The sequence below is a fragment of the Mustela lutreola genome, chromosome 2 (genome assembly GCF_030435805.1).
Source record: "Mustela lutreola isolate mMusLut2 chromosome 2, mMusLut2.pri, whole genome shotgun sequence".
Classification (NCBI taxonomy): Eukaryota; Metazoa; Chordata; class Mammalia; order Carnivora; family Mustelidae; genus Mustela; species Mustela lutreola.
In genome coordinates this window covers 6,295,590-6,315,826 of record NC_081291.1, presented here as the reverse complement: position 1 = coordinate 6,315,826, position 20,237 = coordinate 6,295,590, and the positions used below count along the sequence as shown (strand labels likewise).

Below are 20,237 nucleotides of genomic sequence, written 5' to 3'. Positions count from 1 at the left end.
AAATCACCCCAGGTTGAGAACCTGAACTAGGAAACTTTTGTTTGAACTTCTCTCCAGATGGATATTTTCTCCTTACATCATTCTCTTTTTATCCTGGCCCCCACAAAATCCTGAGATTCCGTTAGGGAGTGATATATTACAGTGCTGGAGAGCATTGATTTAGCAAGACAGAATGATGTTCAAATTTCCACACAAGCAGTCAGTAGTGTGTGCTCTTGGCAGATAAAGATCTCTGAGCGTCTGTCTTTCTCTTCTATGAAACCACAAGAATAATATAGTGTACATTCAATGTTCTGGTGAGGATCAAAGAGATAAATCATGCTAGGTGCTTGTAGATGTCCCTCCTCCCCCTCCTCTCTCTTCCACTCCTCATTGCCAGATACATATAAAGCATTTCAGTATGTCCACTCTTGGAAATGTGAGAGTTTGGGATAGTCTTAGCAAAAGAGGGACATCACTCCCTCATCAGAGTCTAAATCCCCTTTATTTTATCCCTGGATCAAGTGCCAGTGGGCTTTGGGGTCTTTATAGAGAAGTCTCCAGGTGGTTCTCCCTTCTTTCTGGGGACCATTTTTTAAAAGGGTAATGTGTTTTATTTACCATTACTTGAACCTCCAGTCAGTAGTTGCTTCTCAGCCAATGCAAGTTTACTCATTTTCAGAGTCTGAATTCCAGGGACCTTGGCCAGCTTTAATCCTGGTCTAGCGTAGTTCCTGGCAAATATGACTCAGCAAACACTTATTTTGTAGTGGAAATACAAAAAGGGAGTAGTAGTAGTAGAAATAGTAGTAATAACTCCAGTGACAGTAGGTAAAAGTAGCAGTAGTAACAGTAGCAGTAACAATGGTCCTGGGTGGGAAGAGCAGTAATGGTAGGTATTAGCAGTGACAGTAGTAGTGGAAGTAACAGCAGGTAATAGTAGAAGTAGTGGTGGTAGTATATTGCAAGCCAGGAGGCACTGGGTTTGGTGCATTATTATCAGCATTCTGAGATAGCCACTGTGCTTATACCTACTTCACAGATGAGAATATGGAAATCTAGGTTTGGTAACACATCCAGTTAGCATAGGAGCCAGAAGCTAAGTGCAGGTCTACCTTCTTCTTAAGAGCCCAAGCTCTTAAGCACAATGACACATGATCTCTCTTAAGCCCGCAGAGACCTGTCTCTGTATACATCCATCCATATAAACACTCATTCACATACTCACTCAACAAATATTTTGGGCCACCTACTATATGCCAAGCAGTCTTCTGGCTAGTAATAGCTATTACCAAGCAGACTGTGAGGCATGCTACGGTGCAGATTCAGACAGTAGGGTAAGGAAATATTGAGAAGGGAGAGATGAATTCTGACATGGATTTGTGAAAGTTGATTTGAGTTAGGGTTTCTAGAAGGGCGGAATGTAAGGGATCTGCTGAAAGATGGACAAGGCAGACAGAGAAAACAGCCTGAACAAAAGCTTAGTTAGAGGCTATAGAGTACAGACAATGTTTGGGAATAGGGAATGGTTAAGAATTCACAGAGTTACTGCACAAGAGAAGGGGAAGGTGCAAGAAGATCAATGACAATTCCTCTTCCCATCTCAGAAGCATTACATGCACATCTCAGGTAGAGACATTTCTCTCCCTTTCCTCATTTGGAGAAAAAAATAAGCCCTTGCCAGTCCAATAAGCGGCAATCATTTTGTCCAAACTGTGTGTCCATCCCCCAATTCACAGGACCACCAACAGAGTGGACAGAAAGCGCAGAAATCACAGCTCTGAAGACCACCTCTACAGCAACTTTGACCACTACAGTCTCTACTCCCACTTCCGGAATGCTGACTCTCCTCAGGACATCAGGTAAAATGGCCAGCACAAGCACAAGAGGAATGATCTTTACAACCCCAGATGTTTCCCCTGATGTTCTAGAGATGACAGCCTCACTGGCCACTACACCTGGAGCAGATACCAGCACAGAGCTTCCCAGGACAACTTCATCTGTTTTCAATAGAGGGTCAGAAACCACACCCTCACTGGTCCCTAGTTCTGGGGCAAAGAATAGTACCGCTATTCCAACTCTGACTGTCTTCCCTAGTGTACCAGAAATGGCAACCTCACTGGTAACAAGTCCTGGGGCAAAGAAAAGTATGGTCATTTCAACTCTAACTGATTCCCAAGATGAACCAGAGACCTCTGCCTCATGGGTCACCCATCCTGTGGTGCAGAGCAGTTCATCCACTCCAACTCCAAATGTCTTCCCTGGTGATCCAGGGCTGGTGACCTCACTGGATGCTAGTTTTGCAGCAGAGACCAGCCCAGCTGGTCAAACTCTGACTATTTCTCCTGGTAAGCCAGATAGAACAGTCTCATTGATTACACGTCCTGAGTCACAGACTGGTTCAGCCGTTCCAACTCTAACCATCTCCCCTAGAGTAATAGGAGTAGAAATCTCACCAGTCACCAATTCTGAGGCAGAAGACAGTACAGCATTTATAACTCTGAGGGATGAACTAGAGGCAACAGCCTCACAGGTCACCCATGCTGGAACAGAAGCCATTTCCACTGTTGGAGCTTTGACTGTTTCCCCTGGTGAGCCAAATACAAGAGCTTCATGGGCTCATTCCACAGAGAACAGCACACCTGTTTCCAGAATAACTCTGGATTTTTCTCAAAGTGAACTAGACACCACACTCTCAATGGTCACCACTCCTAGGGCAGAAGCTAGTTCAGCCACTCCAACAATCACTGTCTTACCTGGTGTACCAGATATGGTGACCTCACAGTTCACTAGTTCTGGGACAGATGCCAGTACAACCTCTTTGACTCTGACTGAATCCCTGCATGAATCAGATACAACAGTCACTTATCCTGCAACATCCAGCCCAACAGTTCCTGGGACAACCCCCCATGTTTCCCATAGGGAATCAGACAGCATGCCTTCAACAGCCACCAGCCTTGAGACAGAAGCCAGTTCAGCTGCTCCAACTACACCTATCTCCCTTGGTGTACCAGACATGGTGACTTCACAGGCCACTAGTTCTGGAACAGGTGCCAGTACGGTTCCTTCACCTCTGACTCTTTCTGCTGGCAAACCAGTAAGCACAGTCTCATGGGTTAATCATGATGGAGCACAGACCAGTTTTTCCATCTCAACTCCAACTGTCTCCCCTGCTATATCAGAGGTGGGGACCTCACTGGTCACTAGTTCTGGGGCAGAGACCAGTGCAACTTTTCTAACTCTTACTGATTCCTTGCATGATTCCGAGACAACAGCCTTATGGGTCACTCATTCTGCAAAGACCAGCACATCTGTTTCCAGAACAACTCCACACCGTGAATCAGACATCTCATTCTCAACAGCTACCACTCCAGGAGCAGAGATCAGTTCACCTTCAGCTACAACTGTCTCACCCACTGTGCCAGGATTGGTGACTTTATTGGCTACCAGTTCTGAGGCAGAAGCCAATACAACTCTCTCAACTCTGACTGATTCATTGCATGAACTGGAGACCACAGCCTCATGGGTCACCCATTCTGAGAAAAAAGCCAGTTCAGCTTCTCCACCTCTTTCTGTTTCCCCTGAGGAGCCAGAAACAGCAGTCTCATTGATCACCCATTCTGCAGAGACCAGTCCAACTATTCCCAAGGCAACCCCCAGTTTTCCCCATAGTGAATCAAATACCACACACTCAATAGCTACCAGTTCTGGGGCACAGACAATTTCAGCAATTCTAACTCCAGCAGGCTCCCCTGGTGTATCCGGGGTGGAAATCTCACTGATTACAAGTTCTGAGGCAGAGACCAGTACAACTCTTACAACTCTCACTGTTTCTCCAGGTCAACTGGAGACCACAGCCTCATTGGTCACCCATTCTGAGAAAGAAGCCAGTTCAGCTGCTCCTACTCTTACTATTTCCCCTGAGGAGCCAGAAACAGCAGTCTCATTGATCACCCATCCTGCAGAGACCAGTCCTACAGTTCCAAGGACAATACCCAGTGTTTCCCATAGTGAATCGTATACCACACCCTTAGTGGCCACCAGCCATGGGGCAGAAGTCAGCTCTGTTGTTCCAACTCCAACTGTTTCCCCTGGTGTACCAGATATGGTGACCTCACAGGTCACTAGTGCTGAGAAAGAGGCCAGTATGGCTATCTCTACTCTGAATCTTTCTCCTATGGAGTCAGTGACCACAGCCATGATGGTTACTCATTCTGGGGCACAGACCAGTTCAGCCATTCCAGCTCCAACTGTCTCCTCTACTGTGCCAGAGCTGGTGACTTCAATGGTCACCAGTACTGGGGAAGAAGCCAGTACGAGTTTTACAACTCTGACTGTTTCTCCAGGTCAACTGGAGACCACGGCTTCATGGGTCACCCATTCTGGGACAGAAGCCAATTCAGCTGTTCCAACTCAGACTGATTTTACACATAAGCCAGATATAACAGTCTCATTGGTCACCCATTCTGAAGAGACCAGCCCAAACACCTCTGTCCCTACAACACCTCTGGTTTTTTCCAAAAGTGAACCAGATACCATACACTCAATAGCCACCAGTCTTGGGGCAGAAGTCAGTTCAGTTGTTCCAAGTACAACCATCTCCCCTGGTGTACCAGATATGATGACCTCCCAGGCCCCTAGTTCTGAGACAGATGCTGATATGACTATTCCAAGTCTGGCTCTTTCTCCTAGTGAACCAGCAACCACAGCCTTATTGGTCACCCAGTACAGTACAAAGACAATCACGAATTTTCCTAGTTCAACTGCTTTTCCTCACTTACCAGAGACCATAGCCTCACTATCCATCCGGCCTCAGCTGGAGATTAGTGCAGCTCTTCCAACTCAGACTGTTTCCCCCAGTCCAGCAGAAATAACATCCTTCACCACACCTGTGACCAAGACCAGTGGAGGTGATCTAGGTCCAACTATCTCACTTGGTGTTCCTGCGGAAACAGCCTCACTCTCCACCCATCCTGGCACAGACGTCAGCACAGCTATTTCAACCTCAACTCTTTCCCCCATTTTACTGGTGACCACAGGCTTACTGGCCTCCAGCCCTGCATCAGATGCCAGCACCAGTATCCCAACTTTGACTCCTGGTGTTCTTGGGCCTGTCAATACCCTTGCAACCACTGGTGAAACCTCACCACCTGTGACTTCAGTTGGATTCCCTGAATTGTCCAAAACTGTGACTCTGATAGCATCAGAGACCCCAACACCACCGAAAACTGGTCACAGAGAAGGACTGAGTTCAACCACTGTCCTGAAAACTACAACCCTTGAGACCACCAATGTAGCTGCTACAGGTTCAGGTTCAGGCCCCATCATGGCAGAGAACACAACCACCTTCAGTACATCAGCAGGAAGTCCCTTTGTCCCTGAGACCTCACCTGGGATGTCCACCATGACCTCTCTCAGTGTGACTTCAGAAACAGGTAAGAATGACTTTTTTTTTAACTGTGGTTTTATATATATAAATATATATATATATATATAATAAAATTAGCTATTCTAAATGTATAGTTCAGTGGCATTAATTACATTCACAGTGTTGTATAAATATTATCCTATCTCTCTCCAGAACGTTTTTTCACCCCAGACAGGATCTGTGTACCCATTAGACTTTAGCTTTCCTTCCCCACTCCTCTCAGCCCCTGGTAACTCTAATTCACTTCTGTTGTCAGTTTGCCTATTTTAGATATCTCGTATATGTGGAATCACATAGTGTGTGTGTGTGTGTGTGTGTGTGTGTGTGGCTTATTTCACTGAGTACAATGTCATCATGTCATAGTGTGTATCAGAAATCAGAACATTTCTGTTTACAGATAAATGATACTCCATTGTATGGATGGACCACATTTTATCTGTTCATCTGTTGATGGACACTCAGACTGTTTCCACCTTTTGGCTACTGCAGATAATGCTGCTGTGAATGTGGGTGTGCATGTATCTGAGCCCCTGTTTCCAGTTCTTTGGGGTGCATACCTAGAGAAAGAACTGCTCAGTCATGTGATGTACTAGTTCATTAGGCAACAGTAATGAACTTCCAAACACTGGGTACCTTGAACAATAGAAATTTAGCAGTTCTGGAGGCTGGAGGAGACCCTGGGAGAATGTGTAGAACAGGAACTCTGGAGTCATCCTCTCTGTGGGGTGAGGAGGGTTAATAAGGGAGCTGGGGTATTTACCCACCAACTCCCATCAATCATTGCTAGTGGGGGTACTCCCTGGGCCTGTTCATTCCCCCAGGTTGAAGAGAGGCAGGTGCTACTGTGTACTGAAATGATAAGAGCGAAAGGGAAGTGGGAGTAGGATGACCAACTCATCCTGGTTTTTCCAAGACTGTGTCACTTTTCCACCTGGATGTCGGCATCCCAGGAACTCACGTCATACTGGGAAAAATGGGATGGTTGCTCACCCTATGTGGGAGGGTCTTGAATAGCAAGCCAGTCTAGGCCAAACCCCAGCTCTGTGCTGGAGTTAACATGTGCCCTTGGAGCCTTCCCTCCCACCCTCAACCAAGGCCTGACTTAGGACTGGGCTCATTTTCTCTTCCTACCACTACAGCTGCAGTTCCTATTTTGGTGCCTTTTACTGTCAACTTCACCGTCACCAACCTGTACTACACAGAGGACATGGAAAACTCAGGCTCTGAGATATTCAATGCTACTGAGAGAAACCTGCAGCACCTGGTGAGAGCCTCCTGCCAATGCTCACCTTGTCCCAAGCCTGCCACACCCCAAAGTCTTGGCCCTCCAGCTCATCACCCTCTCTTTTGTTCCCAGCTCAGGACTTTGTTCAAAAACAGCAGCATTGGTTCCCTCTATGCTGGCTGCAGGCTGACCTTGCTCAGGTAAGGCGTCCTCCAAAGCACCTACAGAAACCCAATTCTCTCTCTTCTTGCTCCCTCATATCCCAGTCAACTGCAGCCTTGGGCCTTTGCCAAGACGCAGCATATCAAGGTGAATCCAAAGTGTCTGGGTTTGAACCCTTGCTCTCCCATTTGCTAGGTCTGTGATCTTGGGCAAGTTGCATAACCTCTCTGTTCTTCAATCACTTTATCTACAAAGTAGTGGTAATACTACTATGCTTTGAATAGCATGGACAGTAGCAAGAATTCGCAGGCAAAGGAAGAAGAGGGTCTTTCTTCCTGTAAGGTCCCTGCTTTGGGTCAGTCACTGTAGGTTCAGCTTAAATTCAGAAGAACAGTATTTTTGAGGGTTCTTGGGTGGCTCAGTGGGTTGAGCCTCTGCCTTTGGCCTAGGTCGTGATCTCAGGGTCCTGGGATCGAGCCCCCTATTGGGCTCTCTGCTCAGCAGGCTCTCTGCTCCCCCCCGCCCCTGCCTACCTCTCTGCCTATTTGAGATCAATCTCTCTCTCTCTCTCTCTGTCAAATAAATAAATAAGATCTTTTAAAAAAAAATTTTTTTAATTTTTTAAGTATTTTTGAACCACATTGTCCCTTCTCACCTCTTTTTTTAAATAAATTAATTTATTTATTTTCAGAAAAACAGTATTCATTATTTTTTCACCACACCCAGTGCTCCATGCAATCCGTGCCCTCTATAGTACCCACCACCTGGTACCCCAACCCCCCCCCACCACTTCAAACCCCTCAGATTGTTTTTCAGAGTCCATAGTCTCTCATGATTCACCTCCCCCTCCAATTTACCCCAACTCCCTTCTCCTCTCCAACACCCCTTGTCCTCCATGATATTTGTTATGCTCCACAAATAAGTGAAACCATATGATAATTGACTCTCTCTGCTTGACTTATTTCATTCAGCATAATCTCTTCGAGTCCCGTCCATGTTGATACAAAAGTTGGGTATTCATCCTTTCAGATGGAGGCACAATACTCCATAGTGTATATGGACCACATCTTCCTTATCCATTCGTCCGTTGAAGGGCATCTTGGTTCTTTCCATGGTTTGGCGACCATGGCCATTGCTGCTATAAACATTGGGGTACAGATGGCCCTTCTTTTCACAACATCTGTATCTTTGGGGTAAATACTCAGGAGTGCAATTGCAGGGTCATAGGGAAGTTCTATTTTCAATTTCTTGAGGAATCTCCACACTGTTCTCCAAAGTGGCTGCACCAACTTGCATTCCCACCAACAGTGTAAGAGGGTTCCCCTTCTCACCTCTTAATTCATTTTCTCTGTTTTTTTTCCTAAACTTGGTCACCTACTCCAAAGGTGCTCTTGAGGGGTTGACCTCAGCCTTGGGATCCACCAACTTGAAACAAAGTCTTCCCTTCAGGCTCCATGATGGTTCTTGCACAATGTCACAAGTGCCTCACTCACCTCCTCTAAGGTCTTCTGTCCTTTGCTGTTCCCTTCCACATGCCGCCTGGGCTCAGGATTCTCATTTCCTCCCTGGGAGCTCCACACCCCCAATCTTATGGCCCAAGCAGGACTCAGCTCCTGGAGAGGACACTATCTGTACTTACATTCTTGCATGGACAGGAACTGTACTAGGTGCTGGTACTAGAAACAATGAGCATGAACCAATTAATAAAAATTTTGGGAAATGAAAGAAGAAACTTAGGTGCAGAGTAGCCCTGAAGAACACTTAAGGTTGGGAGGTCTGGATCCCCAAATAAAAGAGAAAAAGATATGTTTGAGACAGCAGATGAAACCCCAAGAAGGCCGCTAACATAAATACCAAGGGGTACAATCGTCAAGAGTGACCGGTCCTCAAGTGTTTCGGAACATCCCTATTCCCGTGTCCTTCCTTCCCCAGGGCTGAAAAGGATGGAACAAGCACCAGAATGGATGCAGTCTGCACCTACCACCCAGATCCCACAGGCTTTAGGCTGGACAGAGAGCGGCTGTACTGGGAGCTAAGTCAGCAGACCCAGGGTGTCGCTCTGCTGGGCCCTTACACCCTGGACAGGGACAGTCTCTGGGTCAATGGTGAGTATCTCCATTGCTGTTGGAGTCTCCTCCTGAGCCCCAGATGGGATCTCCTTGAAGTGAAATTTCTCAGGACTTGTGTTCATAATTTTGGGACAACCTAGAATTTTCAGAGGGAAATTCTCTTCCATCAGAACACCGACAAAGCAACCTTCCTTCCTCCTATCCTTCCTTCCTTCTTTCCTTCCTTCCTTCATTCATTCATTCTTCTCCTTCCTCATCCTCTTCTCCTTCCCTTTCTTCTTCTTCCCCTTCTTCTTCCTCTCCTTCCTCCCCTCCTCCTCCTCCTCCTCCTTCCTCTTCTCCTTGCCTTTTCTTTTTCTTTCTTTCTTTCTTTCTTATAAAACTAATATTTATTCTGTACCCTGTCATTTTAAATATTAGAAACTTTGAGAATGGAAAGGTTTTTGGGGGTGGGAATTCTTAGGAACCTTCTTCTTTCACAGGATGTACAAGACAGAGCATACCTTTTTCTATGCCAGGGTGAATTGTCATATTACTTTCTAAATTTTGATCCGATTCTAGCATTTTACCCTGTGTGCTTTCACTATGGTAAATGATCTCTGAAAATTTCATTAATGTGAAGTTTTCTTGGCTGATGTCACTTCCTTTGCCTATCCTCACCTTTTCTGTTACAAGCCTTCTCATGAATGCTGATAAATTTGTCTTCACTACATTCCATGGTCAGTTAATTTGTCTCTAAGTCCTACTAGTATTTTCTTTAATTTTTAATTTTTTAAATTTCTTTTCGGTGTACCAGAATTCATTGCTTATGCACCACACCCAGTGCTCCATGCAATACGTGTCTTCCATAATACTCACCACCTGGCTCACCCAACTTCCCACCACCACCCCGCCCCTTCAAAACCCTCAGATTGTTTTTCAGAGTCCATAGTCTCTTATGGTTCATCTTCCCCTCCAATTTCCCCCAACTACCTACTAGTATTTATTTTTAACTTATTTAAGTTCTTTTTTTTAATTCCAGTTAGTTAACAGACAGTGTTTTATTAGTTTCAGGTGTACAGGATAGTGATTCAACACTTTCATACAACACCTAGGGCTCACAGGACAACTTCCAAGGTCTAAAAATAAAGGCTCCCTGCATAGTCTTCTTCACTGAAATGACCTTTCACAGAAACCCAACTGAAGCATGAGGCCATCAGGGAAGGAAGAGAGTAAAGCAAGCCTACAGCGGCTGTTGGAGTTTCACTCCTCCCCAACAGGCAATGAGTTCCCAAGGTGGTGACTGATTTGCTTCTCTCTGTTATGACAGTCTGTGGCCTTTCACTCATCCTCCAGAGGCCAGCCAGACTGTACCCCACCTAAGAATCAAACAACAGATGTTAGCAATGTTTTTTAGCAATAAATCCCTCAACAATGCTCTTAGCAACAAGCCCACAGTAACACCTATACCAAAGGCTAATATTTGTTGAGGGATGCCTGTGATCCCGAACATTGTATATATTATGTTTTGCCAATCCTGTCCAACACTCTATGATGTATTATGTATATTTTGTGTATTTTACAGAGGAGTAAGCAAGGCTCAAGCAGGGAAACCTACTTTTCCAAGATCAGACAGTTAATAGGAGAGTTAGCAACAGAACTCGAACCCTAATTTGGCTCTAAGGCCCCCAAGAGGCCCCTTCACTACTAGGCTACACTGAAGATGAACCCAACTAGAACAAGCCTCAAATCTCAGGATGGAAAGGCATATCTAGGAGCCCCTAATACAACAACTTAAACTAATGCTTAATTAATTATGTCTCCACTACATTGCCTTTGACAGTGTCTTTCTATCTGGATTAAGACCTGTATTATATTACAATAGAATTACTTAAAGCTGTAGCTGACAGTGTGGGTTTGGGTGATTTATAGGTCTTTCTTTAAGCCTTGGTCCTATTTTTTTGCTCATCCTGTGGCCCTGGGCAAGCCATGCAACCTCTCTAGGCTTCAACTGTCTATTTTTAGAATGGAATTTTTAAAAAACATCATTTAAGATTATTTTAAAGGTCAAATGAGATAAAAACCGGAATAATCTAAGTAAACCTCAGGGCTCTTTCTACTAGGTCCAGTCTCAAAGAACAGTTTCATTTGAAGAAACACAATCATACCACCAAATATAAAATAGGTCTAAGTTTTACTTGCATTCCTAACAGAGCATCAGAGAGGAGCAGTCCATGATCCAAAGCCATACTTATTCAAACCCTCTTTTCCCCAATTCCCTCTCCCACTCCAACTTTATACTCTCTGGTTGACTCCCACCTCTGCCTGTCTGCCTCACTCTCTCACGCTCATGATCTCAGTTCAACATTACAGAAGTCCAGGAACTACGTCAAAGATCATGCTGTCTCTGAAGAGTGGGGTAGTAGGAAAAACTCAGAGACCAAGGAAAAAGTTATATTTAATTGGCAGAGAAAACACAAATAAGGCTGGAAACACTCTCATAAAGTTTTTGTTGCTATACTCATTTGGCGAGGTTGATATTGTCCCAGGCCCCTAGTGAACCCCCATAAGATGAGGGGTATTTTGATCATCGTCTTTGCAGTTGATGATCTTGAGGACAACACAGATGTGAGCAATGAAGTATGAGATAGTTAACTCATAATGAGTTGATGAGTCCCAGAGAAAGCACTCAAGAAGATTTGTGTTTTGTGTTTTGTGTTTCAAGTCATACCCCTCACATTTTTCTTAGCCTTTTTCTTAGCCTTTTCCCATCAGCTTACTCTTCCTCTCTCCACAGGTTATAACCCTCAGTACTGGATCTCCACCACCAGCCGTAAGTCATGAGGGCCCAGATGTCCCTGAACCCCTGGGACACTTCCTCCCTACACCGGATCCCAGGGACTGGGGAGGAAGTACCCACCACCCTCAGGTTCTCAACCCCAGAGCAGCTCCAGACCACCCACTAGAGATGCCAGCTCCTGTCAACAGCCCTGTCCTCTCATCATCTCACTCCTTCATGATTGGGCCCAATAATGTACATTCATGCTGTATTCTTTCATTCCCTCAGCTCCGATGACTTCTACATTCTCTCCAGGACTTCCTACTTCTCTACCTCCCACCCCCAGCTCTACAGGTAGGAGTCTAACCTCTGAGTCCCAGGAAGCTTCAACTCCTGTTATGGTTGAGAAATGCCTGTGTCATATGGACGCTTCTTCCCATGCAGCCCCAGCCTGTCCCACTGTCTCCCTTGCTCTCTCATCTCTGGCCACACCAGCCTCATTTCTGTTCTTCCAGGGACCAAGCATCCTTCCATCCTCAGGGCCTTTCTCTCATTGTAATGGCAACTCAGCTCTGTTCCTGATTTCTCTTTGTCCTTCAGATTCAGGTTGGCCAACCTTTTGCTCAGACCTCTTCCTATAGAGTAGCATTCCCCCACATAGATAGGGAAATTCCACACATAGATGGGATCTAATCTCTATTCTATATCTATGATCACTTCCTTCGTGGAAATAACTACTATTTGGATTTCTTGGCTGCTCAAGGGTTTGTGGTCCAAGGTCTGAGCACAAAAGACTTGGCCCCTCTTCTTCCCACCAAAATGTCAATGACAGGTCAGCCTTTGGACACTCTGAGATGAGCAGATTGAGGTTTCCTTTTGAACCGACATGACACAGCTAACATGGAACTCTCCTCTCTTGGCTAACTGAGGATGGAATGTATCCCAGATAGGATATCTCAGGCTTCACCTACTAGATACTATGGACAGAGAGACGGCACTAGTCTCCTCCTCCTAATGTACAGGTCAGGCCTAAGACTGTGATGGGTCTCCCCTCTCTCTCCCTCCAGCTGCAGGTGTGGGTCCTGAACTGGTGCCATTCACCCTCAACTTCACCATCACCAACCTGCTCTGCACCCCAGACATGAGGCGCCCAGGCTCCATTAAGTTCAACTCCACTGAGAGGGCCCTGAATCGCCTGGTAAGAGCCTGACAGTGCCTTCCCCGGCCTGCCTTGTCCTTACCCTGCCCCCCCCCCCCGCCCAGTCATTTCAGGCCCTCCTTCTCACCTCTCTCTTCTTCCTCCCCAGCTTGGTCCCTTGTTCAAGAACACCAGTATCGGCCCACTGTACTCTGGTTGCAGACTGACCTTGCTCAGGTGAGACTTCCCTCCCTTAAAACATGAAGGCTTGCGCTGTCACAGGCAAGTTCACCTGAAGGAAAAGACCTGAACATAGCAACTAGAAGAATCATAAATGACTGGGGCCTTCCAGGAATTCAGGTGGGCGGCATGCCCTCTGCCTGAGTGTATCAGAGAGGGCTTCCTGAAAGAGGTGGCTACCAAATAAAGGTCTTAAATTACTTGGAGAAGCAGAGCCATGGAACATTCATACTCATTGGCCAGAAGGGGCAGCCCTGACTCATTGGACAGACATGAAATGAGGTACCGCAGGCCATGCTCTATGACAGGTGCTAAGGGCACCAACGTCACAGGCCCTTCCTTCAAGGTACCCACAGTATAGGGAGGAAAACAGCCATATGGACTTAAAACCATAATAGGAACAAGATTAGTACAATGATAAAGCACTATGTGGAGGTCATAGGAACCTGCAGGCTGAACTTTTAGCTCATTGTGAGGGAGCTGAGTGGAGACAGTCTAGACAAGGTAATGCCTGAGCTGAATGAGCACTCACCAGAGGAAACTTTGGCAAAGGTATTTCAAGGGGTGGCATCTCTCTCAGATCTGTGGTCAACCATGGAGTTGTGAGCAGAGCTTTGACGTGATGTCATTTATTTTAAGTAGTTCATTGGTAGATACAGGGGTGAGAAAATTTGATGTGAGGATGGGACAAGAGGTGGGGAAACCAGTGAGATGTTGAGCTGGACCTGGATGTTGCTTGGATGTGGGGGTGGGGGGTACCAAGGACAGGGGAAGGTCCAGGATGTTTCCACATGTTTGGCTCCACATGTTTGGCTCATCCTAGATGAAAAGGTCCCAGAAAAGAATGCATATGAGGAACCAGACCAGACCCAGTTAAAAAAAAAAAAAATCATCAAACCAAGGCTGGGGCCAGGGGCAGCAAGCTGTAGGTGAGAGATGAATGAAGCACATAAGTCTCCCACATCTCAGGAGGCCTCTATTCCCATGTCCCACCACCCTAGGACTGAGAAGGATGGAGCAGCAACTGGAGTGGATGCCATCTGCACCTACCGTCCTGACCCCATGAGCCCCAGGCTGAACAGAGAAGAATTGTACCAGGAGCTGAGTCAGTTGACCCACAGTGTCACACGGCTGGGCACCTACACCCTGGACAGAGACAGTCTCTATGTCAATGGTGAGTGTCTGTGCTGCAGCTGGGGTCTCTAGTCTCACGCTTCCTTATACCTGTACACCATATACTGTGCTGATTCCGCTCCCCCGGGGATATTGGCGATGTCTGGAGATATTGATATTGGCATGACATAATTGGAGTGGTACCAGGGACATCTAGTGGGTAGAGACCAGGGGTGCTGCAAAACATCCCAGAATACATAACACAGCCCTCCACCATGAAGAATTAACGAAGCCAAATTATCCATAATGCTGGGTTTGAGAAATTGCTGTGTACAAATGTATATATAGTTCTGATGCAAACCTAGCCTTTCTTTTTTTTTTAATATTTTATTTATTTATTTATTTATTTATTTATTTATTTGACAGACAGAGATCACAAGTAGGCAGAAAGAGAGGAAAGGAAGCAGGCTTTTTGCTGAGCAGAGAGCCCAATGCAGGGCTTGATCCCAGGACCCTGGGATCATGACCTGAGCCGAAGGCAGAGGCTTAAACCACTGAGCCACCCAGGTGCCCCAACAAACCTAGCCTTTCCTTGGGGACTCATTTTTTAATGCTTAACACACCCTGAGAAGCTGATTTCCTTTCTCTTTTCACCTCCTGGTTGACATCTTTCTTCATCCTTATTTCCACTGCTTCCCAGAGGAGCCTAACTGGAGTGTGCAGACTCCAAGGAAAGAAGTGGGTGGTGCATGGGGAGATGGAGAGGAGAAGGGAGTGGAGGGAAATTGGAGGAGGAGATGAGCCATGAGAGACTATGGACTCTGAAAAACAATCTGAGGGTTTTGAAGGGGCGGGAAGGTGGGAAGTTGGGTGAACCCAGTGGTGGGTATTATGGAGGACACATTTTGCGTAGAGCACTGGGTGTGGTGCATAAACAATGAATTCTGATACACTGAAAAGAAATTTTAAAAATTAAAAATTAAAAACAAAAAGAAGTGGGTGATGCAGAACTCTGTGGCTAAAGTTTCTGAATGGGCAGCTAGGGACCATGCCGGCCCTCACCCGCGTCATTCTCTCCATCTTGACAACCAATGTTCTGAGTTCCCACAGGCCAGTCAGAGCTATACACACTTCATGAGATAACGTCATCCTGAGCATGTACTCCATGAGTAATAACCACGTATGCAACATCATTGACCACAATGCTCCTAAGAGCAATGCTCACAGTGAGAACAGTAACTGTAATTGTGGCCAGTTCTTTTGTTTTTAAAAAAGATTCTATTTATTTATTTATTTGACATAGAGAGAGAGAGAGCACAAGCAGGAGAGCAGCAGGCAGAGTGAGAAGGAAAAGCAGGGATCCAGAAGTGGGGCTTGATTCCAGGACCCTGAGATCATGACCTGAGCCAAAGGCAGAGGTTTAACCCATTGAGCCACCCAGGTGCCCCAGTTGTGGCTAATTCTTACCAGAACATTCTTATGTGCCAGGAATTGTGATAAAATCTTCATTTGTATTATCTCCTATTAATCTTACCCAAAACCCTTTGAGTTTTTATAGCCATTTTTGCTGAGAGAGCCATCTTGCATTCAGACAGGAAGTCATTTGCCTGAGATAATTTAGCCATCATGCATGAGAGAGTCAAGATTCAAACAGCCCCAGGATTGAATCTATACTCCAAGTTCTTAGCCCCAAGGCAACACTGCAGACCATGCAGATAGAGAAAGCCTCCAATCTCAGAACAGTAAAGGACATGAATGACCTCTAGCCTAACAATCTAACCTAATGCTTGATTAGTTATTTCTCCTCTGTATCAACGTGCAGATTTCCTTAAAGCAATGGTTAACAGTGTGACAATTGGTGAGTGACAGATCTTTGTTTTACGTGACATTGGACATGCTTTGCAACCTCTCAAGGCTTTAATATCACATTTTCAGAATGGAACAAATACACATACCATGCAGAATTGTCCTGGTGGCCAAACGAGAGAGTTCAGGAATAACCCAAGTAAATCACAGGGTTCCTCTGGGTCCGGTCTTTCTCACACCACTCACAAAGCATCCAAGGAGATGACCATGACTCAGAGAAACACTCATGAAAAATTCTCTCTTCCCCAATTCTTTTCAAACTCCAATTTTTATACCATCCATCTGACCTCCAATTCTCTTCTCATGTTCATTCTCCTAGTCCTTTTCCAAAGTTCCTCTAATATTGCAAATCACACATACATTCCCCCTCCTCCATCTTGTTGCCCTCCACAGACCACTCTCTCAACCTGCCACAACTTTATCACTTCTACATCACACACATGAAAGAAAACCCAGAAACTAAGCTAGAAAGACAAAGTCATATTATCACAAAATTTTTTGAAGGGCGGGAAGCTGAGAGAGCAAGGATTAAGTTATTTTTGTGGATTGAGAGGACACGGATAAGACTTGGAACACACTTGTTTGTAAATTTGCCCCATTTCCTTGCTGTGTGTTGTTTAGTGTTATTTCTGGTGCGTAGTACATTCCCAATAAATAGGGACAGCTCTACTATTGTATTTTTCTTTTGGCAATAATAACAGTGATGATGTTCATCATTATTTGCAAAGGACAAAGCACATAAGGGCACGGAATAAAATGTAGCCATTATTGTTCATTTATAAATCTCAGCAAGTTTGTTAATGAATTTTGTCTCTAGGTCTACCTTCTACCCCCTCCTTAACTCTTACCCATTATAACAGTCCTTTACTCCTTTATGCAGGTTATAACCATCGGTACTGGACCCCTACCATCAGCAGTGAGTATTCAAGACTGTGAAATTTCAGTGCCCAGTGGACCCTTATTCCCCAAAGCACATTCTTCTGGAAAGAAGCTTCCAGTGCTCCCTCCCTAAGTGTCCAGCCATAGACTCAGAGGAGCCCCAACCCACCCAGGGTTTTGCTCTGAGTCCAAACAGAAACCCAAATTCTAATCAACAGCTTCTGTCCACATTCCTTCAGGATGAGACTTAATTTTTCCCATGTTCTTTTTTCTCAGCTCCAATGATTTCCACATTCTCTCCCGAATCTTCCACAACTCTGGCCCCCATCCTCAGCTCTACAGGTAGGAGTCTGCTCTCTGGGACCTGAGAAACTTCAATTCTACATGGTCTGGTTGCCCTCAGCCACCTGGCCTCAGCCTGTTCTACTCACTGTCTCTCTCAATCTTTAAGCTTTGGCCACATCAGACACTTGTCTGTTCTAGTGTCGTAATCTCTGTATGGACTTTTTACTAGCCCTTCCTGGAGATCACTCTCAGGATTGTGGTGAGGGTAATCTGAGATAAAGTGCCTGGTGCAAAGGCTAGCACACAATTGGTGTTCTTCAGATGAAATTTGTAAAGGGTATAGTCACTTAGACCTGTGGCCTTTTGATTCTTCATCCCACAGTTTCAGACCTTTAGAAACATCAGGTGGAAAAAAGCATCATCCTGTAGAGAGGCCCCTCCCCATCTGTAAGTCTGGCTGGATGCAAGGCTGACACAGACGGGGTGATAACCCTGGATCTGCCACTTACAGCGATCCCATCCAGAGGTCATAGTGAACCCGCTCTCTCCCTTTCTGGCTGCAGGTGTGAGCCTGTCTCTGGTGCCCTTCACCCTCAACTTCACCATCACCAGCCTGCGCTACACAGAGGACATGGGATCCCCAGGATCTCAGCTATTCAATTCCACAGAGAGGACCTTGAATCGTCTGGTGAAAGTCCCTCCAATGCCTACCCTCCAGTGCCCACTTTTGTTCTGCCCAGCCCCTCGGCCCATCTACTGACCTGCACATCTTTCATCCCCAGCTCAAACCCTTGTTCCAGAACAGCAGTATTGGGCCTCTCTATTACGGCTGCAGGTTGACGTTGCTCAGGTGAGAACTCCAGGGTCCACATGCAGGCAATGTGCAGAGGGTTGGGGGGCACCATGAGCTGGGCCACCATCCCAGGGATAGCTTGACCCGTCTGTGTCACATTGTGTTTCTAACCAGAAAATGCAGGATCTTCTCAGACTCTCCTTCCCAGGTGACAAGGTTGAACTTTTCAGAAAGATCATCCTTCTGGGACCCATCAAGAAAATAACTAGTCAGTCATGCTGGCTTTACCACAAGAGAGCCCTAGTTTTCAGTCAGGAGTGATTTCCCTCCCAGTGTGGCGATGTCTGGAGACATTATCTGTTGTCACACCTCAAGGGTGGGAGTTGCTACTGACATCTACTGAGTGGGGTCAGGGATGCTGCTTAAGATTCTACAAGGTAGAGGACAGTCTCCCAGGGCCAAGATTGATCTGACCCAAAATATGCACAATGCCAAGGTTGAGAAACCTTGCTCTAGGGGATGCATGATTCTCTCTCATCCTTATGTCACATTTTAGCTAACGATTGACTTGCCCTGAATACCTAGCCAACCCTCCCTTGTACTGTCCCCTGGCCAAGTCCTGCTTTCTGACCTCTCAGAGGTAGACTTGGGATCACTGAGTAGTAATGAACAGTGGTTATATAGTTTTAGCTAGAGTCTGACAAGCCTAGCTCCCCTACTTCCAGGCTGTGTGGCCCCTCCAAGTTACTTAACATCTCTGTGCCTAACCTCCTCAACTATCAATTGGAGTATCTCAGTTTGCTTCCGTGCACAACAATTTTAGTCAGTGATTCTACTGGATGGTGATTTGTTCTAGATTCTGCTGGGAGATTCTCCCGCCTAAGCTGGCTCACCTGATCTCAGACAAGGCTCGTTCCTGCACCTGCTGTCAGCTGCTGGCTGGGCTACCTTGGTTCTCCCCCATGTTGTCTCATCCTCCAGCAGGCTAGCTTGGGCTCATTCACATGCTCAGAGTTCCCAGAGCAGCAAGAAATGGCAAGCTCTTTTGCACACATGCTTTCCAAGCCTCTGCTTGCATCAGTTTTGTGAATGTCCATTGGCCAGTGTCAGTCCGGTGGCCAAGTCCAGATTCAAGAGATGGAGAAACAGACTCCACTTCTGATTGAAGAATCTGTGGCCAGTTCTGTGGGCATAATGAGGATCAAAATGGAAGGTGCTTAGCAAAGGAACTAACATATAGAGAACATGTAGTGAATTATTCATGACCTTTCCTAGACCAAAGTGCTGAGAATAACCCCCACATGTACACTCGGGTCACCTTAGCTCTTGTGTGAGATCTTCCAGTCACTGGCCTTTTGTCTGAGGATGGAATGCCCTCAGCTCCAAAGACGCCACTATCCTCCACCATGATGCTGTGCCTTCCCTTTTCACTGGCCGTGAGATCTCTCTGGCTCTGGGATGCTGCTTGGGCTCATACCCATCTCCACCCTAGGCTGGCTGCTTGGCCTCACTGTTTCTTTCAAAAGGCTCAGTCTCTCTCACTGCAAGGTCCATTCACACCAAAACTTTGGACCTATTAATGCCTAATAAAAATAGCTGTCTTTTCTTGAGCACTCACTAGTGCTATGAGGTCTGTCCTGGTCATTTGATAGATGAAAAAAAAATGAGACCCAGAGAGGATGAGAGACTTACTCAGAGTCACCCAGCAACTGAACAGCAGAGCTGGGACTTAAGCAACTTGACATTGCTTTTTTTTTTTTTTTTTTTTTCACCTTGTCTGAGTCTCTTCCATTATGCGCCTATTGTTAGTGGATAGGTTGCCTTTTTATGATTTTCATCTCAGATCTCAGCACAAACATCAGCATTTGGAGATGCTGCGTCCTCTGTGCTCTGTCTGGGACCTTGGTTGTCCTATTCATTTCCAATCCCCCTCCAGTACCAAGGCCATTCCAGGTTGCCCACCGGTCCTCCAGCTTTCACTGTCCCCTCCCTCAGGGAGGCTTTTCAGGGCCCTTGTCTGGAATCCCCACCTTCTCTTTCCCGTGTCATTCCCCACCCAGGCCTGAGAAAAAGGGAGCAGCGACCAGAGTTGATGCTGTTTGTACTTACCATCCTGACCCTGCGGGCCCTAAGCTAGACAGAGAGAAGCTGTACTGGGAGCTGAGCCAGCAGACCCATGCTGTCACCCAGCTGGGCTCCTTCACCCTGGACAAGAACAGCCTCTATGTCAATGGTGAGCAACCTTTTTGTAACCACGAGTTGAAGCAGAGAATCTGCCCCCAGGAAGGGAGGTGGACTCTCC

The 20,237-nt window shown here is 46.1% G+C and overlaps 1 protein-coding gene across 2 annotated transcripts in view; it reads left to right on the top strand.

The window, feature by feature from the left end:
• LOC131823457 (mucin-16-like) overlaps positions 1 to 20,237 on the top strand; it is a 95,893-nt gene that overhangs the window by 24,210 nt on the left and 51,446 nt on the right. For both annotated transcript variants that reach the window (XM_059159857.1, XM_059159856.1), the window contains exons 4-17: positions 1,719 to 5,414; positions 6,547 to 6,671; positions 6,765 to 6,832; positions 8,727 to 8,899; positions 11,640 to 11,675; positions 11,910 to 11,975; positions 12,689 to 12,819; positions 12,929 to 12,996; positions 14,001 to 14,173; positions 16,859 to 16,894; positions 17,134 to 17,199; positions 17,706 to 17,830; positions 17,925 to 17,992; positions 19,996 to 20,168. In XM_059159857.1, coding sequence (XP_059015840.1) covers positions 1,719 to 5,414; positions 6,547 to 6,671; positions 6,765 to 6,832; positions 8,727 to 8,899; positions 11,640 to 11,675; positions 11,910 to 11,975; positions 12,689 to 12,819; positions 12,929 to 12,996; positions 14,001 to 14,173; positions 16,859 to 16,894; positions 17,134 to 17,199; positions 17,706 to 17,830; positions 17,925 to 17,992; positions 19,996 to 20,168 — 5,004 coding nt within the window. The remainder of the gene's footprint in view (positions 1 to 1,718; positions 5,415 to 6,546; positions 6,672 to 6,764; positions 6,833 to 8,726; positions 8,900 to 11,639; positions 11,676 to 11,909; positions 11,976 to 12,688; positions 12,820 to 12,928; positions 12,997 to 14,000; positions 14,174 to 16,858; positions 16,895 to 17,133; positions 17,200 to 17,705; positions 17,831 to 17,924; positions 17,993 to 19,995; positions 20,169 to 20,237) is intronic.